Source organism: Ixodes scapularis, unplaced genomic scaffold (genome assembly GCF_016920785.2).
Source record: "Ixodes scapularis isolate PalLabHiFi unplaced genomic scaffold, ASM1692078v2 PGA_scaffold7__128_contigs__length_106722199, whole genome shotgun sequence".
NCBI lineage: Eukaryota > Metazoa > Arthropoda > Arachnida > Ixodida > Ixodidae > Ixodes > Ixodes scapularis.
In genome coordinates this window covers 2,334,186-2,361,993 of record NW_024609882.1, presented here as the reverse complement: position 1 = coordinate 2,361,993, position 27,808 = coordinate 2,334,186, and the positions used below count along the sequence as shown (strand labels likewise).

At 47.8% G+C, this 27,808-nt stretch overlaps 1 protein-coding gene across 11 annotated transcripts in view; it reads left to right on the top strand.

The window, feature by feature from the left end:
* Positions 1–11,523, top strand: part of LOC8028923 (nuclear receptor coactivator 1) — a 369,377-nt gene extending 357,854 nt beyond the window's left edge. For 10 of the 11 annotated variants that reach the window (XM_042286436.1, XM_042286430.1, XM_042286431.1 and 7 more), the window contains 2 exons: positions 1,916–2,119; positions 7,987–11,523. In XM_042286436.1, the coding sequence (XP_042142370.1) occupies positions 1,916–2,119; positions 7,987–8,058 (276 nt within the window). In that variant the 3' untranslated portion in view covers positions 8,059–11,523. Of the gene's footprint in view, positions 1–1,915; positions 2,149–7,986 lie in introns of all 11 variants that reach the window. The other variant, XM_042286432.1, reaches the window with a different exon arrangement.
* The last annotated feature ends 16,285 nt before the right edge of the window (positions 11,524–27,808 follow it).

Here is a 27,808-nt window from a genome sequence, read left to right as displayed (position 1 = left end):
GGGGCTACCCGACGCGTGGTGCTGCCGAGTTTGTTGCCAAACAAAAAAAGGGGCAAAAGGTTGGCTAGCATCAACGTTGTGTCTGCAACCGAAGGTTACGATAGTCCATCAGATTCGGTGATTACAAACTCGCTGCGGCGTGTAAGCGGCTGTCCACATGTACGTGGGTGCCATAGTTGTTGTTTTGTGCGCACATTGGTTTTAGTGGACGAAAATGGTGTTCTTTGGCTCCGTCCAGTCTACCTAATGCTTTTTTGCAGTCGGGGTTTCGAGAAAAGTTTTACTCGACCTTGGAGACATAACAAAGGTCACCAGGCTTCAGCCACAGGACAGAGGCTCCATAATTGTTTTAAAGAGGCAAGATGCTCCTAAACAATGTAATTACTGTTCTCCAGAAATCTCTTGGTTTGTGTTCGTGGCACTGCACTGCTTTTTAAATGAATTCCTCAAATGCCTCCCATGCCTTCTCTGACATTTGGTGTTTGTTGATTCTTTTAGGTAATGCACCCTGAAACGCAATGAAGTTGTGTGCAATGGAGAGCGGGCAAAATTTTAAGTAAAAAAATGAAGGTGTTTGCCAGACGAAAGGAGGAGCGTTGTAGGGAATTCTCCAGCCTCCTTGCCAAGGCAGTGTTGGCGACAGTGCAGTCTTTACAATCGTGGCAGTTGGTTGTTGGAAGGCCAGCAAAGACTACATTTCATTTGGCCTTACATTCGACGGCAACAAACGCTACGAGCAATCGGAGATAGGGTTGCCACCTTTCTGTGAAGAAAAAACCAGCCACGCCGGGTGGCGGGGGAGATTATGTGGGATGGAACTGGTCAAACCAAAGGTGCAGTGTTGACGGTCTTTAAATGCTTTGAATTCTATTTATTTTGACACGAGCCTCCAAAAGTGAAATCAGATAAATACAATAATACAATAGCACATGTAAGTACACGAATACACAACACTGAACTCGATAGCATGCATAGATACATACCATTTAGTCGAAAGAGATGCGGCAAAAACAAATCCCGCACCTCTACTCATCCCATGCAGCAGGGGTGAGTATAGCATTCAGCAAGCCGGTTTCTAACGTGCACTGCTCCTGTCACTTTGGGACATATGCAGGCTACAATTTTTCTACAGATGTCAGCCTTTCCCAAAAACAGCCAGTGTATCTTTCAGCACATCTTCGTGTTCCGGCAAAGACCCGGAAAAAGAAACGAAGAAAAAATGACGAAGTTTGAAAGCAAGGAAAACGAGCAGGAAAAGGAGTAAAGAAAGTGGAAGCGCCGCACGCCTCTGTGGACGGGCGATGGCACCACACGTCTCTCAGGATGCTGACAATTGTTGGAAGTCGTAAAACCATTCACCCCTCCCCTGAAGTCACAAACAGCTATCGGGAGGGGCAGGGCAGTCCTGCGTAGTAGTAGCGTGCTTCTCACACCCCCGCAGGTTTTCTGCTTTCTTCCATTTCCCTCTCATTTGCCCACTTGCCGCCAAATCCGCTTAGACATGTTTGAATGATGCAGTTGTTTCTCGAGCAAGCTCACTCACGTGCCTTCTTTACTTGAAAGTCCTCAACAAATTTTTGTTTACTTGTAAAAAAAAATTTCGTGGACTGGCTGTTTTTTCGCGCTAGTTTTTTTTATTGATGGTCAAAACTATAATTACACAAACCCCCTTCTCTAAAAAACAAAAAAGAAAATGCTTGGATAGTTGGAAAAATCGGCAATGGACTGCCGCTTTTAGATAGAGACCGAAAACCAGGGCAGGTGGCAACCCTAATCAAAGCCGATCCAATGCCCCCTGAGCGTTTGCAATCTTAGGGAAAGGCACAGTGCCGCCTCCGCGGTGCCGAACCATCTGGGACGGCTCCTGGCGTCCGCCGCGGTCCAATGTAAGTAACCCCCGGACTTTGCGTTGCAGGCGCAACAGCTGAGCGGGCTGCACCAGCTCGGAGGAGGGGGCTCCTCCGGCCGGGGGGGCCAGTCGCTGTGCCAGGCGGACTTGGAGGCTCTGGGGCTGCACCTGGAGATGGGGCCCGGGGACAGCCAGCCCTCGTCCCCGGCCAGCCTCTTCTCCCAGTCCCTGCTCGGGGAGCCCTCTGGCCTGCCGGCGCCCAGCCCCAGGGTGAGCCGTTGAGCCCTCTCTTGCATAAGGTCAGTGGGACCGCATCAAGGGCTCCCTTCTCTCTGCACGACGTCTGTACGGTCGGATGCCTGCGGAATGGACAAAAGAAACGAATGCATCGGGCAACGGTTTGCTGAGCGTTTCGGCTCGCCGCGTCTGGAAGCACGCTCAGCGGAGGCTCGCTGCTCTTTTAGTCCAAAGTTTGGGCGAATCGTGTCGTGCGCCGTGCAGTCTCTGCGCTGTGTTCTGGCGACTGTCGAAAGACTTAAAGGAGGACCACTTGCTTGTCGCCAACTACGATTTGCGCGGAGCTGTAGTCGAGGAGAGAGGTCTAGCTGCCAGGCGTTGGGGCATTTTAGCCAGACTACAAATAGGATGCAGCTCGGGCTCAAGGCATGGCCCTGGAGGCCATGAGTTGCGTTCCATTTCGGGTGGAAATCGATTTTCGCTTAAACCTTCTCTGCCTTGGGGACTTCTCCTAAATCATTATATGTCTAATCATTGAATATCTTTTCTCACCCTTAAAGGGACTATGAAGTGGCCTTTTTACTTTTGCCCAGACAACTTTTACATTAAAGGGGCCCTCCGGAGCTCTCTGCGATCGTCTGTTTATGTTGTTATATTGCGTAGTAGGTGCAAGTTAATATGTATACAAAGTTTTAGATTGCAAAACCGTTCATTAAGCAGATGGCACTAGAAATATATCGGGACTATTTTCTCTCGGAAGACAATCCCCCATTCCCTGCCCATCGCTAAAAGTTGACCAATGGAAATGCTGCATCTCGCAGCGAGTGCGAACATTATTATTGCAACACTTTTTAAGCTTGTTGTAAATTAGAGTTTGAGAAAAACGTAAACTGATTGTGGTGCAGGAAACATAGTCCGCAATTATCGCTCCAAAACCAGCGAACTCTGTTTTCTCCCCGCAAGCTTGTTGCTAGGGGGTGATGCATCGGCGCGTCGGCTCGTCTGCTTGCCAGGGCGTCTGCAGGCGTGCGTTTGCGGGACACGTGTTCCTTCTTCCCGTGGATCCCGACTCCGAAGCCAGCTTTGCGAGTCTTCCACGTCAACGAGTCAAACTTTTCCTTGTCATATGTGGAATGCGACTGCGTATTGCAGTAGCAGCGCAACAATGCAGTGCGACAAACGACGACTGCGGAGCACAAAGTCCGGGCTCTTTGACGACGGTCCGCGCGTGTTCGAGAGATTTCTCCGCGGGTCGGCGGTCGGCTGCGTTGGTGACGCACAGTGACGCCGGTATCCTTCGCTTGCTATTGGCTGACGCGTAAAGAGATGCCCCTTCCGTTTTCCGGGGTCATCTCAGAAAGGGGGGCGTGCCGGGGACTTTGATAGCAATTTTAATAGGGAAATCCGCTGCACATGATCGTAATTTTATGATTTTTAGGATCCTTAGGGCCTGTAGATTGAGTTACCGCCATATAAAGACCATCGCAGAACGCTCCGGAGGGCCCCTTTAAGGTGGGAGGTGGGGATGGAAAATGAACTCGTTTAATTCTACATATAACTGAATGAAAATTTAAGAGCATGCTCAAAACACAGACTAAGACTAACTGCAAATTTAGTCTTAGACTAATTGCAAAGTCATAAGACTTTTCAGTTAGTCTAAGTCATAAGGCTAACTGCAAAGTTTCATGAGGCTGTGATTATTCATTCTCCAGTTATAAAAGTTTATCAAGATGGGTTATATGTGCAGCTTCTCCCCATCCTGGAGAATCTGCAAAAGGCAGTAGGAAATTCGTCACGGTGACCGCAGAATGGGTACTCCTGGGCATAACAGAACTTTTTTAAATTTCTTTGCAGAAAAATTTTTGCACAGCGTTAAAGTTTCAGTTTTCGATCAAACACATTCATAATCTTTTTTTTGGGGGTTTATTAAACAAATTTAGCTAACTTTTGAAAAAAACAAGATTGTCATGCCCTCACAAAGTTATTTAGGAACAAGATGCAAAAGACAGCATGAAAATAGGATAAGCAGTTCCTGAGATATTGCACGTCAGAAAATCCGTCGCGAGGTGGGCACTGAACGATTCACTCCGACTCGCGGTAAACGCCAGCCGAGCGCGAGAACTTGCAATCTTGGAAGAAACTGCAGCGGTCTATGTGCTTGGGACGCCACGCATTTATGCAGCGACGGTTTCTTCCTCGGCGGCGACAGCCGATGGCACGGAAGATCCATTACCGGAAGCATCGACCTGATGAGCATTGGCGGCACGCTGTGCAGAAACTTTCAACTTCGCCTTCCTGACCAGCTTCATGGAGCGCAGTTACGAAATACATGGGCAAGCAACAAGAAACTGCTCGAAGTTCAGCGGGAACGACCGTAAAGAAGGCGAAAAGCGAAGCGGAGCTAACAATGCGCGGGGGCAAGCAAGGAGACCACTGCCATAGCAGACGACGCGGCCGGCAGCAATGGGAGAAAACGGAGTGGAGGACGCGCGCCGCAGCCAATAGTAACCGCGTGCTCCCCCGTGCGCTTCGGGAGTGCCCGCTTTGTCCAATCACGGCTGTGCAATTGCGACATGGCAAAACACCAACCGCGCGGAAACGAGAGGCTGATGCCATTTTGAACATCAGGAGAAGGAAGAGAAAGATCTCGCGTTCAAAACAAGACAGAAATGGCGGCCGTCAGCCGAATAGAACGGGAGCGCCGATGGCGCAAACTTTCGGTTGATTTTGGCGCTTGATTGCCACTTAAAAGCTACCCAGGCCCCAAAAATATTTTATTTTTAATATTTTCGCGGTGAATTTAGTGGTGATAATTACAGAGAAGGTAGATTAGGAGATATACAACCCAAAACATAGGTTTTCAAAAAATCTACTTTTTCGCAATTTTTCAGTTTTCAAGGCCCGCGTGCCCCCTAAACCTTCAATGTTCACTGAATGCCGAACAGCCATCCGTTTTCATTTTGGTGTATTAACTTCTACACAAAAAAAATTATTGAAATGTCGACTTTCTTTCTAACTGACCGCAAAACAAGCTGCGGCGTAATTTTGACGGTCGTGACGTACTCTGGCACAGGAACCGGAAGTTCTTTCGGCAGTAGGAGAATGGCGGCGGCGAGTTGGGGATGTGCCGGTAGGTTTTACTGCGCTGACGTCACCGACATATTTTCTGAATCTGCGCCTCTCATCGCCGCGATAGCCATGGATGCATTGCAGTTGAGCGAAATTCAATTAGATATGGTCTGGGTGAGGCGGGCCCGTTGCGACGCTGGTCGAAACGGGGAAGTCTGCGTGTGCTTGGACGCTCCGTGCGATGCTCCTCGGCACCACACTCATCCACGAGCACACACACTTGGGGGCCTGCAGAGCCGCTCCGAGCTCTTCCCGCGTTCCGCCTTCCGCCGCACCCGCTGTCGCTCCCAACTTTCGCGTCGTGTCCCCCCACCTGTCCATTCTCGGCATACACTGACTTGACTTGGCTCGAAACCAAGCCGAGGTCCTCACTTTCCCATTTCTTTCCTTGTCGAGACAAGAACAAAAAAAAAGAAAAAACCGCGCCCGAGTTAGAGACAGAACATTCCGCCGCACCCTCCTCGAGAGGGTACCTCTCCTGCGGTTCCTAATTAGCGAGGGCCGCGAAACAGCACAAGCCGATGGCCTCAGCTCTCCCGTTCAACCCGCGGGGCAAGGGGCGACAGACAACTGGATGCGCTCCGTCACGAAAACTCCAAAATAGAGAAAAATAGTCGAATTCTGTGACAATGTGGTTCATCGAGTGGCAAGCAGTGAAACTGCAACTGTTTCTTTTTAATCACCGGACTGCAGAAACTGTAATTTGGGCACTTCGGTACAGTGCTGCCTTTCAGCATAGTCACCGAACGATCAATCGCTAACAACGTAAACACTACTCGAAAGCAGCCAGAAAACGATGCTTTGCGAAGAAAGCGCGACCAGGAGCAAGCCCGTTCAGCAGACGACGCTCGGGGACTGACTGCGCAAGCGCAGTAGGGTCTTTCTTTTGCTTCGTTTACCACACGATAGATGGCGCTTGGCTCTGAGCATTATCAAATTCGCAATTTTCGTCACATCTCGAAATTATGCTACAAAATGTGGATCTGAATATTATTTAACAAAACTTTTAGGAAACATTCGCCAGCTATTTATTGTTTCTGATTGCGGTGCTAGTCAGGTAGGCTCTTACCCAATAGGCGACATCAATTTGGCTGACGTGGTGCTGCTCCGCGGATGCATCGCTGTGCTTACGAAGGAAAGAAGGTCCAAAAGAGTCCGGTTTTTTTGTAAAAGTTCTATAGCAAGAATTTTTTTTAGCTCCCTATTTTTGTGTTTCTTTTCACACCTTTTACGACGTGCTGTGGATGAAATTCAATTTCAAAATCGTTTCATGGTCGCTTTAACCATGGTTACGATCGGGACTGGTGGCACCTGTTAGTATTTGTTTGCTCTACTGACGGCTAGCTCCTGGTTGGGCTGCTCTTCTGACAGCTAGTCTTGGAGAGGCTCTGAAATCAATTCCTGGTCTGGGCAGATTTGTGTAGCAACCGCCAGTTGCTAGACGGAGCAAGATGCGCTCCATTTTGGTTGGAAACTAATTTATTCTCGCATACATTTTTTCCACCTTGAGGACTTGCCCTAATTCAGTGTGTCCAATCGAGCTAAAGATATGCCATACTTTTACCGAAACACGAGCATTTGTTTTTTATTGCTTACCATCTGGAATGCTCACCAGGTTTCATAGTACTCCAAAGCAGTTCTGCGTTAGACATAGTGGTGCAGTATCGCCATTGATACCTCTGCGGCGCAAAATTTTCAAAGGCGTAAAAATTGTAATGCGGCGCAGTTCTAAAGGTGCACTAAAGATGTTTCTGAGATCGTCTGTTCTTGGTGATGACTCATTCTATGGGATTCCAGAAATTGAAAAAGAATGCTTGTGCGACGCCTATTTCCCTACTAAAAATGTGATCAAAGTTTGTGCCACGCTCCTTTTTAAGCAAAAAAATCGGCGGGACGATGGGCACGTGGCAGCCAATCGCAGCTGCCTTTCCGAGAGAGGCAGCTTGCGACTGGCTGACGCGCGCCCGTCGTCACGCCACCTGCGCTTCCGCTGTATTCTGTGCTCCAGATTTTTCCACACAAGAAGGGGTGTGGCACGAATTTAATCACTTTTTCAGTAGGGAAATAGACGTCGCACAAGCATTATCTTTAGGTTTCTAGGATGCTTGGAGGCCGTAAGATAAATAATCACCAAGAACAGACAATCTCAGAAACATCCTTAGTGCACCTGCCATTACCTGTCGTCGAGTGTGCTACGTGAAGTGGGGTCAGCATTTACTTTCTAAATATTCTTTGCGTCGTTCTTAATGTTATTACCAGAAGTTGGGACACGTCTTGCTTGTTCACCTAGCATACCTGTCGTGTTATGGGGACGTGGAGGAATTGCGCGGTCAGCAATGATGGCCGAACTCGCCACTGCTGCGTACCAAAGTTACGAGGGTCGTGATCATGGGGCAGCGCTGACAAAACTTCTTTGTCGTCCAAACGGCGCCAAGTTATTGTGTAACGGAGTATAGCCTAACCACAAATCTCGTTAAACTACCTTCCTGCATTATAGTTGGTGAGAACAAAAGGCAGGAACTTCACTTGTCCCACCCATCCTACCTTTGACCATGCTTCGGCGTCTCGTGCACCTTTAGGGTTCACGCGCAGCCGAAGCGCCACGGAAGGCGAGGAGCACGTGGTAAAAGCCGGGGGACTGAAAGATGCTCCGTGCCATTTTCATCTTGTCAATGGCTAAAGTAGCCGTTCTGGTGGTGCAGGCGGTATTGAAGGGCCGTCCGTCGCAAACGAAGGGCTCTGACCCGCGGCAAACCGTTTTCCCATTGCAGATGGACGACGCCGCCAAGCCAAGTGACCAGCGCAAGAGTTTACTTCAGCAGCTGCTCTCGGAACCCACCTAGTAGGAGGACAGAACAGCGGAGGGGAGTGCCAGCGAAGAAGTCGAAAAAAAAAAAAAGAGATGCGCAATGAGCGAATTGCTTGGTGGTTTCTCGCAGACTGTGATCCATCCCTCCCCTCCCCCCGGTGCTCCTTCTCTCCACTTCCGAACCCTTCCCACCACCCACTCACCCCCTCCGATCGAAAAAGGGAAAAAAAAAAAAATGTGCGGTGCGAACGTGTGTTGTTGTTCTGGTCGCCGCAGCCGCGAGTGAGCATCGTCGTGCGTCGCGCGCTACTTAAAACTGCGGACCCTTTTTTTTTTTTTTTTTCCGTCGGTGTCTTTGAAGAGGGGGTGAATGTAACTACCACTACCACGTCTTTTCCTTCTCCCCCCCCTCCCTCCCCTTTCAGCTCGACCACCGTGGGAAGCGACGGTCCTCGTTTTGGGGGGGGGCCACGGGAGGTCTGCAGCGGCATCGCTTATTCTGTACATAGGAGAGACTGTTTCCCGATCGTCCAAGTGGGGGCGACGAATCCAAAGCGAACTTGTGGGGACAAGCGGTTGCAGGACGACGCTTGTTTGTTGGTCGTTGCTGCCGTTCACTGCAGCTGTTTTTCTTTTTTTTTTTTTTGCCCTCGCCGTTTTTTTTTAAAAGGGGCGATCTCTGTGTCTTGTTGCTTTGTACATATGTGTAAAGCCGCGCCGGCGATGCCAGCGGAAGTCTCGTTAAATGTAGTTAGGTCGACTTGTTCTCTTTTTTTTTTTTTAACCTATTATGTACAGTCTTGTGCATGGAAGAGGAAAATGTAAGGAAGAGATATTTTAGTTTCGGGGGGCAGGTTTGCCGATAGGTTTTCGCTTGACATGGAATCTGTGTTACTCGTTTTTGGCTTCTTACTGCTGGGAAGCCGTTCTTTTCTCTGCTCCCTTCTTTTGGCAAGAACGATTTTGGCCTCGAATCCACTTGGAGCCGTTCTCTTCTCCTTTTTTTTTTTTTTTTTTTGATTGTCCATACTTTTTGTTTTTTTGTTCTCCTTTTTTGCGCGAGACTTCAGAGGCTGGAAAAAGGTCGGTAGCTCCGCTACTGTTGTTGATGTGTCTTTTACGAGTAAATAAGAGAGTCCATCGGTCTTTATTTTCTTCTTCTCTTGCCAAAGCTGTTGCCTTTTGAAATACTACCGAACCGAGCTGTAGACTTGCTGCTTCTATCAGAGACGCTCTTTTGGCAGGCCTTTCCCAGTGTACGATACGGGCGAAGATAGTGACACGACAAACTAGGGAAGAGTGGAGAGAATGTTCAAAGGGAGAGTGACTTGCTTGACACGCAGCAGATACTCAATCGAGAGTGGAGAGCTTTAAGACGGGAGAAGAGGAAAAAAGGAAGTCTGTGATGGTTCTGTGAAGTTTGAGGGTGCTGGCAAACTGGGTTCAGTTCACTAGGGTTGCTAGGAGTCTTGTTGAAAGTTTTACTATCAGTTTTTTTTTTTTTTTACATCTACTATACTACTAAATGGCCTTAGACCTACTTGATTTGACCCTTTTGTTAGGGATTACTGTCTACCTCACTTTGTGTTGGCATGGTTTGGAATTGTTTAGGAAACGTTTTCTTGCTGGGTGTGTTCTATGTTTGTTATCTCTTGCGTGCGTACAAATAACCTTGGGGATGTCCTGGTTCGGTCACGGCAGAAAAACAAACTGACGTTGCACTGTTAATTTTGTCTCGTGGGGGGGATTGGCGCTACTTTCCCTAAGAAGTGCTTTAAGGTTGCTTAGTGTTTTTTTGTTTTTTTTTTAACATTTGTTGGCATTGGGCCCTTTGGCTTGTTCTGTGGATTGTGCAGTGGTTGTTGTGTGTGGTGCAAGAGATACGTGCAGGGGAGTGGGTGAGCTTGTCTCCCCCAGAATGTGCTGACGTCTCGCGGGAGCGGTAGTACTGAAGACGTGATTGCTTTGGGTCCCCTGTTTCTGTGCAGTGGTCGCTAGCGAACCTTGCTAGACTTAAAAAGTTGGGGGCTCAACGGAGATGCAAAAGAATAAGCTGCAATGAATACTACAACAGCAGCCACTGGAAACTGCAAAGTTTCTGTGCCTGATATTTTCTCGGTTAAACTTAAGAAGAAAAAAAAGAGAGCTGTCACACTTAAGAGCAGATAACTTGTCGTGCCTTTGTCATAGCCGCCAACACCACAGTGCGAAAGCCTGGGGGTGTTTTTATGATGTAGCCTGCCATAGACTAAAAAGGGGAGGCCTAGAGGAACCAGATGCTCCAGATCTGTTAAACGCGAGAGTGGCAGTTTCCCGTGATTGTTTTCTTTTCTAGTAAATATATATAAATATATATATATATTAGATAACATAGTCATTTATATATGTATATGTTGAGACAAGGCACTTGTGAGATAAAGAAAACAAAACCTTAGTCAAGCTGTGACGAGAGAGTACAAGCGGTGTTCTTCTGTTGCGTCTTTTTCCTTGAGGTGGAGGGGGAGAAGATGGGGTACAAAGGAAAAAAAAAGTTGGATCTCCAAAACAATGCAACAGGTGCTCTTTTCTTCTGCGCTGTGGGGCAGGTTGCAAACTTTTATGAGCGTTGAAAACCCTTTTGGCACACGACAGTCCATTACGCCTGCCCATCTTTCAGCAGCTCAAGCGCCCCGACAAAAAAAGACAGTTCATTGCCAGCGAGTTCTTTCCACCTTTCTCCGACATCTTCTAGGGCCTTAACAACTGTTACTATTCTGCTACTGCATTATAAATATACTATATATATATATACATATATATATATACGGGAGATACTATATATTACACAACCTCTGTTTTGTCTTGGAAAAAGATGAGATGAAAAAAAAGATGCTATTTGTGCGCTGTAAAGTTTTAGATAAAGAAGAAGAAAAGAAAAAAATGTGCATCATACGAGAGAGGATGTTTCTGATATTTTTGTAATTGTGGTGGGAGACTGTGGTTGCATTCTCGTGCCCTCTCCCCACGCCCCAAGGTTTGTAGAGTTCCGAGGAGTTTCTTCAGGAAGGCCCGCTTTTCGAGTTCTGTTTTTCGGTTGTTGTTGGTCCTGCTTGAGACATTGGCAAGTGCGCTTCTCTGTTGCTGCTGCTCTCTTCCCGTTCCTTGTTCACGGGACTTCTTTTAGATTTTTTTTCGCTTCTGTGTATAAAAAAGGGTTCCTGTTTTCTCCATGTTGTACAGCGATGTTTGAAAGTGGCTCTTTGCCCCCCCCCACCCCCCATCCCCGAAGGTTTTTGAGTTAACTTCGGCCAGCACGAAGAAGGGGCTCTATTAGTCTTTAACCTAAAAGTGTTGTATTATACTATCTTATCGTTGAGAAGAGAATGTGTAGTATATGGAGAGGAAAAAAAATGATAAAAAGTGTTCTTGATTTGTGGCAATGCACTGTGAGTTTTTGTTGTATACAAAATAATATACTATTAAACAACAACATGTAACGAATTACATGTGGAAACTTAAAGAGTTCTTTGTGTGTTTGCCATTTTTTCGGTGCAAAGATTGACATTGTGTGGCTGAGTGAACATTCGACTACCAGTGGTTTCCATTTGCTTTTTAGCATTGGTTAGTTACAAACGCTGTCCATTGCACAACTTCACATGTACGAACAATCTCACTTTCAGTCTCCTTATTTGCCTTGAAAGCTGCAGAAGTAAACTCCAGACAATAGCGGGTAGCCACGTCTACCTTGTTTTATGCTAATTCGGGATAATTTTTTCACTCGTCGTTATTATACATTGGCTTCGAAAGGGAAAGCTCACCGAAGGAACCGTTGCCCTCCGTCACTGAGCTACCAATGCAAACATTAAAGGCAGGCTGAACAAGGAAACTTAACTTACAATGATATGGGGAGGATGTTGCAAAAACAGTGTTGACAACACCACAAGAGACCTATTTTTTTTTTCTCCTTTATTGTGCCATTGCTAATACTGAAAAGCGAAGAGAATTGAGCCAAACTATTCGACAATGCGTCCAGGTCACATTGCGACACTCCTGCTTGCTACTGGAATGCTGCGACTATTAATCACTCCCTTAGGATCCATAAATCATGTCATTAGCGGTCATGGTAGGCATCATGTTGAACAAGCCTCTGCCACCATAGCCGCAGGTTGGGAAGTCTGCGATCCGGTTTCTTCTCTTGTAGCGCTGGGCAAGCCAGCCGTTGCAGTTCATCATTTCGGATCCCCATGCAAGGTAGCCCCAGCGGAGTATCCTGTTTGGCATGCCCATGTGCATTCCTGGATGCCCTGCCTGAACGTCGGGGTATTGAGCCCACGATCGCAGGGTGCTGCCCAGAAGCACGCTGATCAGCCACGGGACCACAGCCGCTGAACGCATCCTGAAAGTTTGAACGCATTTTCAGGCACGTGCAGAGCATAAAGCTGCGGTCACACTGCTATTAAGTCGTTCAAAATACGGTCTGCAGGCACTGAGGCATGTTTCTTGTACGAGAGTCCTGTTCACTTGGTCGTGTTGCATTCTTCATGCAAAAACTGTCAGCAGACGTGTTCAAAGCGCACTTGCGTATTATTAAGCAAATGTGCTTGATGCGTTTCCGCAGCTGATTGTCTTTGTTTTCTCCCGTTTTGTATATGGCATTCGAAAGAGGTTGGGGGGTGTTAAAACAACTAATGGTAAGGACAGTTGGTATCCATTGTCCAAAAAGTCTTGGTTGGACCCCAAAGTCCAAAAAGCCTGGAGCATCGGTCGAAGAGAAGGGGGAGCTTTTGGGAAATTAGTACAGACAAGCGTACACAGTAATTTTGTGATTCTGCTATACAATGCTCTTGAAGTGCCAATCATTGATCTTTGAAATCAGTCAGTGAGCAGGGTAAATCTAAATTGAGTCGTAAAAATCGGCGCCTGCATGTAGCAAGCAAACTTTGTCGAAGTGGTATTTCACAGGTGGGTTTTACCTCGTAAAATTGCAAGGCGTAGCTCACTTTCTGTACAAAATGAGGCGAAAAAACTTGCCAGGGTCGATCCAGACAACCGAGTCGAGTGGTGGGGTGCGTTTGGCGCACGTATTACTAGATGGCGCTACCTCGCGAGCAGCGAAATAAAATCGTGAGCCATTTCTATTCTGTGAAGGTGGGGGACCAGTGAAATGATTATAATGCAATTAAATGCAAAGGTGCAAGCGAGCTGGACAAGAATGACGAAAATAATCCCTGGAGAAGGGGAACAAGAGGGACAGACACAAATCTCCAAACAGAGCTAGGTGACTGGTGCGCGGCCGAAAAAATCCGCCTGGTCCGGGTATCGAAGTGAAGTTGTTTAGCACACGACACAGACTGCCGCCCCGAGAAGCCGGAGGAAACGACACGCGCGACGGGACCGCCACCCCGGGAGAGCGGAAGGAAAGGAAACTACCCGTTTTCACCTCAAGAAAAAAAGCAAGTTTCGCCCATTATTCATACGCGGCGCGAAGTAGTTCTCACGAGATTTTGTTGTCAGAGGAAAAAGCTATACTTTTGGCGTTTGGAACGTGTACGTTTTGATAAAATACCGTATATCTAATCTATAATTCACCTACATATATCTTAATTCTCTACATAAAGAGGAAAATCAGTAATAATCCGCGAGAAGCCGGAGTTTTTTTATTATGGTTCTTGAGGTGAAAACGGGTATAGGCACGCAAGCGCTGGGAACGCCGACAAAGAGGGCGGTGCAAGCGTGGACATGGCCGACGCGGGTCGCACAGCGGCAGATCTTTATAAACCTTCATTATCTACCCGAGAGTACTGATCTTGAAAATGGTGCCTACTGATAACTAATTTACTTACTGAATAGACCTATATTGCTAAATTTATCTAAGCATCAAGGAGAATGCAGGGAATGGTGTTCCACGTGCCGACGTCTGCAGCAGTAACTAATTGTTCTAATGCAAAAGCCTAAAACAAGTTGGGCACCTTGCACGCGCGTTCGTTAACGCCTTTATTTTGCCTATTTTGAATCGTTTATACGGGGAAGGCGTGCGCGTGCGGCGGTGCGAGTGTATACAAAAAATGAAAGCCGTTTACAACTCCCTGTAACGCCGAATTAGAGCGCAGCTCTTGAGGAGGAGGAGGGAAGGGTACTGGGGGGTGGGTCAAGTGACCTCGGGGGGCGGGGGGTCACGTGACCTTGGGGGTCACGTGACCTTGTGGGAGTCACGTGACCTTGGGGCGTCACGTGACGTCGGGGGGTCACGTGACCTGGGGCCACGTGACGATACCGATGACGTCATCAGTAGCGTCACTGATGACGCCATCAGTGATGATGATGCGGATGCCGGTGACGTCATCAGTGACGTCACTAATGACGTCATCAGTGATGATGACGATGCGGATGCCGGTGACGTAATCAGTGACGTCACTGACGACGTCATCAGTGCCTATGACGTCAACGGGGGGTCACGTGACCTGGGGGGGTATCCCCAGGTCACGTGACCCCAGGGGGGGTCACGACCTGGGTAACCATCGTGACCCTCGTGAGGGTAACCCTAGTAACCCTTGTGAGGGCAACTCTCGTGACCCTCGTGAGGGTAACTCTCGTGACCCTCGTAAGGGTAACTCTCATAACCCTCGTGACCCTCGTGAGGGTAACTAACCCTCGTGAGGGTTACGAGGGTTAGTTACCCTCACGAGGGTCACGAGGGTTATGAGAGTTACCCTTACGAGGGTTATGAGAGTTACCCTCACGAGGGTTACTCACCCTCGTTACCCTCACGAGGGTTACTAACCCTCGTAACCCTCGTGAGGGTTACAAGGGTAAGTAACCCTCGTGAGGGTAACCCTCGTGAAGGTAACCCTTTTGAGGGTAACTAACCCTCGTAACCCTCGTGAGGGTTACGAGGGTAAGTAACCCTCGTGGCCCTCGTGAGGGTAACCCTCATGAGATTAACCCTCGTAACCCTCACGAGGGTTACGAGGGTTGCGGTTACGCCGACGCCGACGGCGACGCCGACGGCGACGCCGCTCAAGCCGGGAACGGGCCCCTAAGAGCTGCGCTCTAAAAAGTCTACGGAACCCTAGCCATAAACAGCTTCGCTGCACAAAGCTTTATACAAAGCTGGCGACACGCAGGCGAAATCTATCGGCAGCAAGAGCGCCGTCGTTATGCAACCACGTTTTCTTTTATTTTTGTTACTTCAAGTTTTTCGATCGTCCGCATTTATTTTGCAACCAAAGGTACATTGCCAAAAGATTATGTTCATTTTAATTAATGATGCACCGAATCTGCTGAACTTCAGGTTCGGCAAAGGTAGGTACATGCCGAACTTTTGAAGGAAAGCTCGGCAAAAATCGACAAACGTATGCGCACGCTCGAGAACGCGACGGGGAGGGGCCCATTCATTGCAAGCGGACGCCGTGCGGTCGTGCGGTTACCATCGTAGTGTAGAACTACCAGCGGTTGCGGAGAGGTGCGGAGTAGGCGACATGGTAACTCTGTGTTAGTCAGCCGTGAGTGTTTTTTCGAATATTTTCTGCCTCAAGAACAGAACATCGACCAGAAATGGACGCAAAAATGACGCACTCCACTGCGCAAGACAAATGATGCAACACTTTCGGGATAACGTGATTTTCATTTGATTTTTCTAGTGATGGAACGAGGTAGTTGGCGACATTGACTGACAAATGCTTTAAAGCACTACCTCGCCGTTATGACAATCCTGTTTTCGGCTCACAATTAGTTTGTGCCAAAACTAAATAATATTGCTTTTCAATTAGCGTTATTTCGCGGTTTTTATCTAACCGCCTAAAATTGAACACGGAACTATCATGCTTGACACACACATTGGACATTCCTAACTCTTCCCATCTTCCTAAACTTCTGGTGTGTCCGAACATCAGGAACCGGCATTTTAGAAGTTAAAAACGAGACGTTGCGAATATGGGACGCACACTTTCATGCAAAGCTGAAGTGGCTCAAATCGAAAAATATACATATTAACAATAATGTTATGTCTTTTGGTGAAGGCTCGACAGCCGTTTTGCGCACAAAATGGTGACTCGCAAAGGAAGTAGAAAACACAGATATTACCGCCTTTCTTTCAACAATACACACTTACACAATCTAAAAAATAATGGAGGAAAATGGTAGCAACGGCGCGTTTTCCTCCCTTCTCCAGGGAGGAAACGCGCCCCCGAGCGGATACGAGAAGAAGGGAGGAACGAGACGTTTTTTTCCTTCTCCAGGCAGACGGGAGAAAGGCCACAGCCCTCCCGCCTTCTCTTTCGGTTTTGTTTTATAAATGTTGTTGAGTTTATTGAGCTTCAGCGGCAGGGAAGGCCGCCTGAAATTCCCTCTCCCGGTCCATATGTGCAGAACATTTCGGTTGCACTGACGTTTTTACCACTAATTTTGTCAAACGAGCAAACGAAGCCGCTAGAAACAGCGAAGTTATGGAGCAGTGCCAGCAGCGGTTAAGGTGGCCCGTCTCCGTTATTCTAAAACTCCCACCTATCTCTGTGACAATTGCTGTATCGCACATCCCCGCTTGTTTGCTGTGAGGTCACTGGATCTGGAAAAGTAGCGCCATTGCCTTCCCACCTGCTAGCCGGACACAAACAAATACCAACATACAGACGACAAAACCTCTTAATGTGATTGGCTCATCGCTGTCGGTTGCCATGGTGATCGCCATTTTAGACCATTTCAAAGCTTCGAAGCTTCGAGGGTCGTCAAAACCAGTCGCACTAAGATCGCTAAGCAGCATCATCGTACTGAAAGCGTTCCTCGGCCATTATGAGCGTCTTTGACACTGTGCATGCAATAAGCTTAATCAGTCATGCTTATTTCCCCAGATTTATTAGAATTATTTTGCTCTTCTTGCGTATTTCAAGACAGTAAAATTATTCTTCAATGCCTCCAAGCACTGGCGTTGCGTGTGATGGCGGTACGAAGATGTACGGCACTAACGAACGGACGCTTAGGGCGGTCTTCAAATTATTTTTTCAGCATTCATCCAAAAAGTCGCTATTCGCATGTGGAGATGACACATACCCACACGTTCTGTTCACTATGATGGGAAATGGCGATCCACTTTAAAGCCGATATTAAAAATACTACCACCACTTCTCAGCAGGCATTCAGCGGGTTGGTTGTTTGTCAAGCAACCTTGTGCCCCGATGTCATCTTCGTACTCAAGGAAGTTACCTGTTCGTATTGTAACTTCTTAATGCGAAAGCATTAACTGTCCCATGGAGCGAGCCGCCTGAAGCATCCACATCGCCGACGCCCGCCACCACGGCAGCGACGCAACCTGCCCGTCCATTCAAGTACAACGCAGACACACTAAGAGAGCGGAACCAGGACATACATGCTTTCGCATTCACAACTCATAAGAAGTGCTTAGGTGTCCCTCGAGTCCTTTTTCGCTGTGTTTTTCTGGTGCGTTTTCAGGCGTCCCAGGGGTCGATTTCTGCTTGTTACGTCATGTTTTAGTGGCCGTAGTTTGTAAGTGCTCCTTAGTTGTCGTGGAGAAAGATTATTATAGCGTTAAAGGGGTACAGAAACGAAAATTGAAATATTCAAATTTCCTTCGAAAATGAATCAAGCACGACGAATAATAACTGTAAATGATAATCGCCCGTTTCTATTTTGAACGACTGGCTATATTTTCGTTACAAATGGTGCACTCGAGCAAGCGCTCGAAGAGAAGCGAACGGAGGGCGTGATGCGTCATGGGATATCCGGCGCAAACAAAAACAGAAAAGAAAAAGTTTCCCCGCATTCGTGGCGTAGCAAGGCTGGCGTGGTTATGAGCAAGGCTGGCGTTGTTAGCGTTGTGGTTGTGTCAATGGTGTCAACGCGTTAAAACCGAGCCGTTCGAAGTACCCGTGGGGTGACGAGCGTGTGGCTGACCCAAGGAGCACGTAGCTTCCACAGCACTGTCAGCTTAGGGGTGAACGGGGTGGGGAAAGCAACTTTTGGCAACATTTTGAGCGACGGGCTAATCTTCTAGGGGGAGAATGGCTGTGTCCGGGTACACAAACGAGGGTTTGGTACAATGCGCCATTTGTGATTTGATAAAAGCTATGAAGGAAAATGTTGAATTCCAAAGAGCGGCGCTGTTCCGATGGAACCTGCTACGTCATGACAACGTAGCAACTTCCCCAACGTTGCTAGATTACCTCCCCAATAGGCCCCATAGGCATCAACCAGGTGCATATTGAACGATCGTTTAATTAGCTTTAAAATTAGTTTTCATGTGCCTTTCAACGAAAGACTGGTATCTTTGAGGTTATGCTGCAACGTGCAACACATTCAAGCTAAAAAATGAGCGCTGGAATTTCGCTTCTCTACTCCATTAAAGGGATACTACAACGAAATTTCGGCGCTTATTTTATGGTCTACATGTGTTCAAAGGAGCAGTATCACATCGGACACACCAATATCTTGTTAACAAAGACAGGAAAAGAATTTTTAAAACGAATTAAACGATTAGCAAAGAGCACCTGGTGGATGTCGCTAACGTCTCGTTTGCAATCCCCGTCTAGGAACCTTGAGAGGTAGTTACGGTTAAGCGCGAAACACATGTACGACGAAACCGTCCGATCCGACGTGCGGACTGCCGGAATGACCTTGAGGGGAGAAGGTTTCCGTAGCATCGGAGAGCGTTGAAAACCCTCGCCTCCGACCGTCGTATTGCGCGGTCGGACGTCGGATCGGACGGTTTCGTCGTACATGTGTTTCGCGCTTTATTAGGGAGTTTTCGTAGATCGTTTTCGCCGTCCCGTAAGGCGCTCCGCAACCCGCTACGATAGCGGGAGCTCCACAGTCAAGGCTATCGGCGCGCAGGCGCAGTAGCAACTTCTTCGTTGCGGATCGCTTAGCGGAGGGGGCAACGCGGTCTACGAAAACTCCCTATTGTCTCGCCTCCGGCCACGATGAGAGAAGAGGGGAAGGAGGAACTCCCCTCTTCACGAGAATCCCTTTTGTGTGAAGGCCCGTTCACACTCTTGCGACCGAGTTAGACCGAGATAGACCAAACCAGTTTTGAAGCCTCTTGCGACTTCTTAGGACCAGCTCCGCTGCATCGGATCCGGTCTTAAGAAGTCGCAAAAGGCTTAAAAACCGGTCTGGTCTCTCTCGGTCGAAGTCGGTCGCAAGAGTGTGAACGGGCCTTAACCCAGAAGTCGCTATTGTCTCCCTACAAGATTACGGAAAATTAACCCGTCACTCAAAATTCGTACAAAAGCAACCGCTTCGGTGGCTGGAACGACTAGGCCATCCTAGGGTGCCTACATGTTTCCGCCGCTCCGCGGTTTATAGGGTGGCGACAACGTTTGTGGTACCTGTTGCCGACAAACCAGTGTTGCCTACCTCGTTACCATGACAGCCTCCGCTGTTTTCGTCGACCATTTTGTCACACTCGCCGGTCGTGCGCTCGGGCCACGCCGCTAATCCTCATTAGGGCTAGGGAGAGCTCACAGCTCTCGTTCTGACGGCGAGGTTTCAGCGTTCAATGCCGGTCTGTGGCGTTCCATTTTGTCACGGGAACTCGCGTTTTGATAAAAGCAACGCACACTTCCTGCTCGCAACTTCAAAATATAAAACACCCGAATAAAGAGAGCGACAGCCACGAATACCGCCATCCCGCTGAGCCTCCAAGTCTCCGACTCCTCTTATGAACGGAAACGGAAGTGGCCTCACAGTGTTGCCGGTGTGTCGAGACTACAAAAACTCAACGTTGTGTACGTTCAGCGAACTAAGAAGTTGGAAAAAAATGGCGGTGGGAGAGGATCTAGCTGGGAAAGGGTAACAAGAAGTTGGCGCCACCCTAAAGCGGAGCGGAAACATGTAGGCACCCTAGGCCATCCTCCCGACGTCAGCCTCGCGGAAGCTTTGCTCGTCCCGAGACAAACTACGTCACAATTGCGTCGGATGTCACGTGCTCTAAGCTGGGCCTTCTCCGAGTGCTTGCCAGAGTTAGCCATTTATAACAAAAAAATACAGCCACCAGGCTCAAAATACAAACGTGCGATTGTCATTTACGGATATTGTGGATCATATTCAACCTATTTTTGAACACGACGGATATACACGAACTCAACTCTCCTACGTCACGCCGCGGTGGTGGCGCGTCAGTCGTACTTCCAGTCTGGGGCGGTGGGCAGAAGTCGCGGTGCGAGACATGCATTCCCGCGTTCTTTTGGGAGGAACCAGACAAAAAACCTGCCTTCTTGTCGATATGCTGCGACGGGGGCTGTACCAAGAGAGTCTGGAAAGGTTTGAAGATCAGTTTTCATGTGTTTCTGCCCCCTCCGTTCGTCCGAGAACGTGGATAGTAGCCGTGACAAGGGCACACCAGACGCTGTCGAACTACGATTGCTTATGCGGGCAACACTTTGTGGTCGCCAGAAGTATTTATTTTGTTCCAACACGGGCGAGACAAAACCGCCAAGTTGTCCGGACCACCCGCGAGTTCAGTGCGTCTTCCAATTCACACGGCCGCCGGATCGTCTGCTCTTTCGAACTTGTCTGCTTTTTGTCGTCTGCTCGTTCAAACAAAAGCGGCCCGTAGACCAAACTTTGACCCGGTGATTGCAATAATAAGTAATTGCAGGCCTCAAAAGACTTAAGTAGGCTCGGTGTAAACAGTAGATACAAGATGTTGATCATAAGTACCAGTGGCCATCACCGACTTGTTACGCTTGGTCTCTTCCCGCTTCCGATTTTCAGTATCGACGTCGATCATCGCCGCTACGTTCTACACTTTCGCAGCACGAGCGACGTTGCGACCGAAAATAGCTAGAAGAATCTCATCATGGTTTTGGCGTCCATTTTGCGGCGTTCATGCGAATGAATCGCCGCACGTCAAATTATTTACCCAATGTTTAGCGGCGTAACGAACCTTGATAATTTCGCTCAGGGGATTAAAGTGGTAAGACATTGGTATGAGGACGTAAAATCGACAATTCCAACCCGATAAAGAGTATGCAGACTCACACAGACGCCGACAACGTGACATTCCAGTGGTTTGTTGACGCGGGACGCGGTGCTTTCCTAGTAGCACCATATGTTGCCATAACGTTACTGGAATGTCACAAATGTAATGTAACGTTGGGGCACATTTGGGTACGTTATAGCAACGTTTTAAAACTAACGTAACAGGAACGTTCTCCTTTAACATTGTTTGACTGTCACTGAACGTCATGTAACGTTACATCACATAGGCAAACGTTCCAGGAATGTTAGAGAAGCAACATTGGAGCAACGTTTAGAAATAACCTTTTGGTAACATTTCCATCCTGAAATACGGGCAATGTTTTGCAGCGATGTTGGCCTAATGTGACGAAATGTGACACATCACCACATCACACAGAGACTGGTCAAGGATACACGAAGATACCAAACTTGGAATAGTTCAATGTTGATTTTCTTGTTCAAACATTTTTATTTTTATACAAACAGAAAGACCGCTCTAATGCTTGTGACTGGCGTGTTTGAAACAAATGTTCAAAATGTACTCTAGAAAGATTGCAGAAAACTAAAAAAAAATCTGTCCAAAAGGTTTATAATAAAATTGAATTTATTTGTGTGTGTGGCATTTCCCTGCACAATTTTATAATCAAGTTTAACATCATAATGGCCTAAGTGGTAGTGCAAGGCTGGCAAACTGATAATGATCATGGCTTACATTTCGGGGCCATAGAATTGTCCAGTGAGCCTCAACTCGATAATTAAGGTGAACAAAATGGTTTGATGTCGCCACACTAAAGCAGACGTAAACACACTAAGGCACCCTACTGTGGTTTTCGTCATACAACGAACGAAAACACAAACCAACAGATATTGTCGAGAAGTCTGTTAAGACTTGCCTGTTTGAGCTGGTTTCCTTCCTAGCCCTTCACCCGTCTCGGATTGGCGAGTCTGCTCAATATTCACGAGCTAGCATGCACCCTCATCGTTGCTTTTAGGTTAGGGTCATTCGGATGCCCAGCTTTTGGAACGCATGCTAAAGATAACAAGAGGGTGAAGTCATGGGGTGTTATTGTGTTATCGAAGGTGGAAAACTCACGCTGGTGACATGACGACCCAAAGACCTCCCGAACATGTATAGGATGGCATGAGTGGTAGCCTGTAAATTAATTTGGAACACGTAGCTAGCTGAAATTATCACCAAAGGTGTATTTTAGTGGTGTGCTCTATTGCATTATATTCGAAGCGTAGCTCTGTTTCTGTGAAAAATATGAACATGATTACCCTACGGCCGGGTCGCAGAGAGCTCTTGGGGTCGACCGACTACTCTATCCGACCCGAGCTTGCTGCAAAATGATTTCTACTATTTAAAATAGAAGCGAGGACTAATTTCACAACGGACTCAGGTCAAATCGAAAATCGAGCGATTGGGTGGTTCTTACTCTTGCCCTGTCTTGGTTGTCTGCGCCAGTGCTTGCCATAGAGATTTAGAGAAATCTTGGAGCGTGCAGTATAAAATACACCCTGGTTGAAAATTTGAAATAGTTACATGCGGAAGCTCATATATCAGTCCAATTTACAGCTCACCACTATATTTATTCGGAAAACTCAAAAAGTGGCGGCTCATTGCAACATACTGCAAGTGAGACGACTGGCGGTAGCCATTGTCTCATAGACGGAGGAGGGGAAAAGGGAGACGGTTGAAGGGGAAGGTGAGCGAGGAGATGGGAAGGAGAATAGAGGCAGGAAGAAAGAGGTCAATTATGAAGGTCGAAGGCCGAAAACACACGCTCACACAAGGAAGCTAGGAGACGGAAGGAAAAGGGGACTAAGCATGAAAAGCTGAGGGAGCATGAAGAGAAAGATGAAGAGAAGTGGGGCAGGGAGGAGCAAGAGCGGACGGAGGAGAGGAAAGAGGGGAGGAAGAGCACACAGAGGGAAGATGAGACCAATGGGGGAGAAGGAGTGGAGGGGAATGAGGAGATGAAGTGGGGTGGGGCCAGGTAAGACGTAAAACATCACAGGTATTGCTGTGATGTTTTACGTCACGGCCACGGTTGCACGAACGTCAAGATCACACATCCCTGACCACTCAAAATGAAGAGCCATATGCACCTGCCACCGAAAAGAAAAGGTCAAAGGCCATGAACACAACATCACTCAAACGAGAGAGAAGGGGGAAGAGGGGAGGAAAGGTGAGGGGGATGGGTAGCGGGAAGGGGAAGGTGGACGGGAGAGTAGAGGAAGAGGGGAGGGAGGAATGAGGAGACCGAGGAGATAGTAGGGGAGATGGCGAGGAGGTGCAGTCAAGGGTCCGAAGTCGAGATCAAAGCTTAAAGGCAACGAACATAAAATCCTATGGAGGTAGGGGAGGGGGAGCGAGGGGCCGCTGGCATTAAATCATGCGAGGAAATGAGGAGGGAAAGGTTAGGAAAGGCAACATAGGAGAGATGGGACGGGAATTGGGTGAGGTGAAAGAAAAGTGATTGGGGAGAGAGGGGGGGAAGGGGGGGGGGGGCAGGTAGGAAGGAGATCCAGCATCAAGGGCCACGGATACACGGACGCACTCCGCCGACCACTCAAAATGAATGGCCGAAAGGGCCATGCACGGCCATTACCGTAAAAGAAGAGAAGTGAAGCGCGCGGACGAGTGAGTGATGATGATAGCGCATACAATTGTTGATGAACAATATTTCCAGCGCACGGGCGGCTGTGCGTCACTCGTGTGCTTCTGCTTCGCTCGCAATTAAAATGAAACGAGTATAATCGCACACACATAGTTAGTCCTCGTTCACTTCTAGCCAAAGAGCTGTCGACACAAGTGGTCAGAACAAAACCAAACCATCTCGGGACATAAAGCTCCAATATTTGAGTTTGAGGCTCCGAAGCTCACTCTGCGTGGACCACTCTTTGCCTACATTTGTTATCTGGACACATCACAATGGCACAGCACAGTCGCATAGCTACGGTACTACCGTTTCGACGTTAACAGTTCCCTATCATTACCGATATTACGGTCGAGGTCATCCACTGATTCACTCCAAGGCGTTGCAAGATCACCACATCACCACCGTCCACCATGATTGCACAAGTACGGCTTTACGGTTATGGCTGTACGGCTTATACTAATTTCCAATTTCTCCAACCAATCTCATGTTTTATAATTCTTAAAGAAAACTTAATTTAGAACTGTCAGATAAATTTCCAGAGTTTATTCCTACTTGACACTTCATGTTTAGTCCTTTACTCACACTGTTGACAAGCCAAGACGCCAAGATGCAGCCAAGATGTGCAAGTAGCTCAAGCCAAGCAAGGTCGAAGCCAGGTCGGCCAGGTTGACCACGTGACCGCATGTCAACGGACCCTCAAAGCCCGATTCTGTTTCATCGGACCGCTGGGACCGCTCTGCCGCTCTCTCGGCGTGGAGGATACGTAAACAAAGGTATGTTTCATTTTTGTTTTTGTTGCTACTTGTGCTGAACAATGGAGCGGGCGAAGCGTTCGATATCAGAGCTATCTGATCGCCAAAAAAGACGTAGGGTAGTCGAAAGTGTTCGCAAGGAACTTGAAATTTGGGATATGAGCAGTGAGGAGTCGGTGGACACTGAGGAAGCATTCCCTCTGCCACCTGGACAACAGGCCGTGGCAGCACATGCAAGTTTTTCCGGAGAGTTTGAGTACCAACGAGCTTCCGAGTGCGAATCTGAGACGAGCGATACGGGTGGTGCACGAAATAACCTAATCTCAAAACACCTGTGTCAAAATCCCCGCTGCGAATTCCCCGCGTTACCTCCCCCGTCTTCAAAATTCCCTTTCCTTTATCCCCTTGTCAGTTCCCCCGGGCCAGTGCTCCTTAGAAGCCATTTGGAAAAGCGCTTTTATGCACACTTCATAAAGCTCAGCTGTGCTATGACGACCCTAGCCGAACTGTGCTCTGCTCAAGCAACACCGAGACGGACCTGAGCCGCCAAGCTTCAAGGGAACCCAGTGCTGTGAGCTTGTTTTAGACGGAGCGCATTTTTCTCTGAAGCCGTCCGACAACTGTGTTCAACTGAAGGGTGGCAACATTGCTGTCGTTAGGAACTTCATAGAGATGCATAGAGATAGCAATGACAAGCCAAAGGCCATTATGGGTAGCATTTTTGGACATCAAAGGGGCATATGACAATGTGAATCAGGAAAAACTTTGGGAACAGCTAAAAGGGTATGGCCTAGGGGGAACCACGGTTAAGTTCCTAGAACGGGTTTATACGGAGAATAGGGTGATTATGAAATGGGAAGCCGAAACTACAAAACCAGCAGCAATAAAAAGAGGACTTAGACAGGGTTGCCCATTGTCTCCCCTGCTCTTTATGATATACCTCAGTGGGATGGAAAAAAGGTTAGAACAGTGCAACCTAGGTTTTGACCTGAATTACATGGAGGAAGGACATAAGGTAAATCAACTATTGCCAGGGTTAATGTATGCAGATGACATTGTACTCGTATCAGAAAGCCGTGAGACAATACAGGAACTGATTAGGATTTGCAGCAGGGAAGGGGACAGTTTAGGACTAAAATTCAGTAGGGACAAGTCGGGTATAATAGTTTTCAACGATGAGAAGGGGGAACCCCTGGAGATACAGGACACAGTGATAGAACACGTAGAAAAGTACAAATATCTAGGGGTCTGGCTCAATGAGGGAAGGAAATATCTAGAGGAACACGAGGAGAATACAATTAGAAAAGGGAAAAGAAATTCATCTATTATGAAGCTCAAGGCACTATGGAACTATAACAGATATGAAGTGGTCAGAGGTATATGGAAGGGAGTGATGGTGCCGGGACTGTTTTTTGGCAATGCAGTGCTGTGCATGAAATCTGAGGTTCAATCAGGGCTAGAAATTCGACAAAGAAGCGTAGGCAGATTGGCGCTGGGAGCACATGGAAAAACACCAAATGAGGGAGTACAGGGGGACATGGGATGGTCGTCTATTGAGAGCAGGGAAGCAATTAGTAAGTTGAAATTTGAACAAAGGTTGACTGAAATGGAGGATACGCGGTGGGCACGTAAGGTATTCAAGTATTTATACATGAAAAGTTTAAACACAAAATGGACGAACCGAACCCGAAAGCTTACATTTTAATATCTACACACTGGTGATGGGGCTGAACAGACTACGTCAGTGGAAAAGAAGGTGAAAGAGGCGGAGAGGAAAATGTGGGAGGGGAGAATGCAGGAGAAATCAGCTTTAGCAGTGTACAGGTCACGAAAGCAGGAGATAAGAAAGGAAAAGCTATTTGACAATTCACTGGGAAGTGCTTTGCTGTTCGAGGCAAGAACGGGAGTTTTGAGGACGAGGACGTATAGGGCTAAATTTCAGGAGACCGACACATTATGTGCCGCCTGCCATAATGATAGCGAGACACTGGAGCACTTGGTTTTGAAGTGCACGGGGCTTTGTCCTGCCCTCCCTGAAGGGGTAACGGATTTGGCTGGGGCCCTGGGTTTCACTGGCGACGATGGAGGGATGGTAGAGAAAAAGATTACAGTGACAAAGAGACGATTAGAAGATTGGTGGAAATTATCTAGGGAAAATTAAACGATGGACAACTAACTAGCACAGCTGGGAACAGTTGGGACAGAGGAAAATTGGGACTCCCTCCCGCGTGGCTCCGGCCCAAAGTTTTAACCCTGTCTCCCAGTGGGTCCGGTGCTGGGGTAACGCCAAAAAGATTTGACCAGAGGAAAATTGGCGACTCCCTCGCCGGGGGGAAGAGGAAGGGGGTGATGTTTTTTAGTTTTTTTGCCCGATCCCCCGAAGGTCATCCTGATGATATCCCACACTGCCTGGTGATAGTTAGGGGGAGAAAAATTGGTCTTAAAAGGGCGGGAGGAATCACGTTTTTGTCTTTTTAGACTTAGGCTAGGTGGCGCAAGCTACCGCCCGTAACAAAGGGAATAGCCATTAACATCCATCCATCCATCCATCCATCCTTCATTAAGTCGGATGGGAACCGTAGCATCTGCGGACAGTTTTTCCGGAATCTCAGCAACCTTTATACTTCAAAGTTGCCATCATCAGAGCTAGGAATTTTTAGAGCTACAGGGCTCTCCAAGTAGTATTCAGTGTGGAGTGTGCAGGACATCAGGTGGAAGTGCGTCTGCTTGCAATATAACCAGGGCTATGCAGTTTTTCTTCTACTTCACTTGCAAGTGGGATCCATGTTTGCAACCGTTGCACATTGGTTGTGCTTAATTCGAAAACTGTATTTTTCGTGGCTTATGAGTGGCCTTTGAGGTAATACAGGCTTGATTTGTTGATTTCAGGAAATGTACTCTGTTGTCCATTTATTTGTTGCTTTATTTGTTGATTTCAGGAACTGTACTGTGTGGTCCATTTTTTGGCGGAAAATGATGTTGCAGTTGTTCCTACCTGTTGGGTGTGCAATGGCCGCACGGCATGGCCACCCTACAGATCAAATCGGTTGATGATGGTAATTGAGAGCGTGAAGAGCCCTTTACTGACTGGGCCACATTCTGTCAGGTGATGGCATCATGTTGTAAGTATAGCGGGTGTCTAGCAACCGGGAATAGTCAGGAATATTTTTATTACCGGGAAAAATCAGAGATATTGTCAAAAAGCGAGCCCAGTCAAGGAAAACGAGCCAGAAATGCCATTGAGTGCCCTGAGCAAGGAGTTGAGAACCTTGGGGCAGAGAAATAGGCTCTAAGCAGAGCCGCGCTCTGCTCTAAGCAGAGCGCGGGCTCTGCTCACCTAATGTAGAGTGTGCTAGAGCACTGTACGAGCCAGAATTTCTAGGCACGGCCCGACCCGGCCCGGTAGAGGCATGGCCCG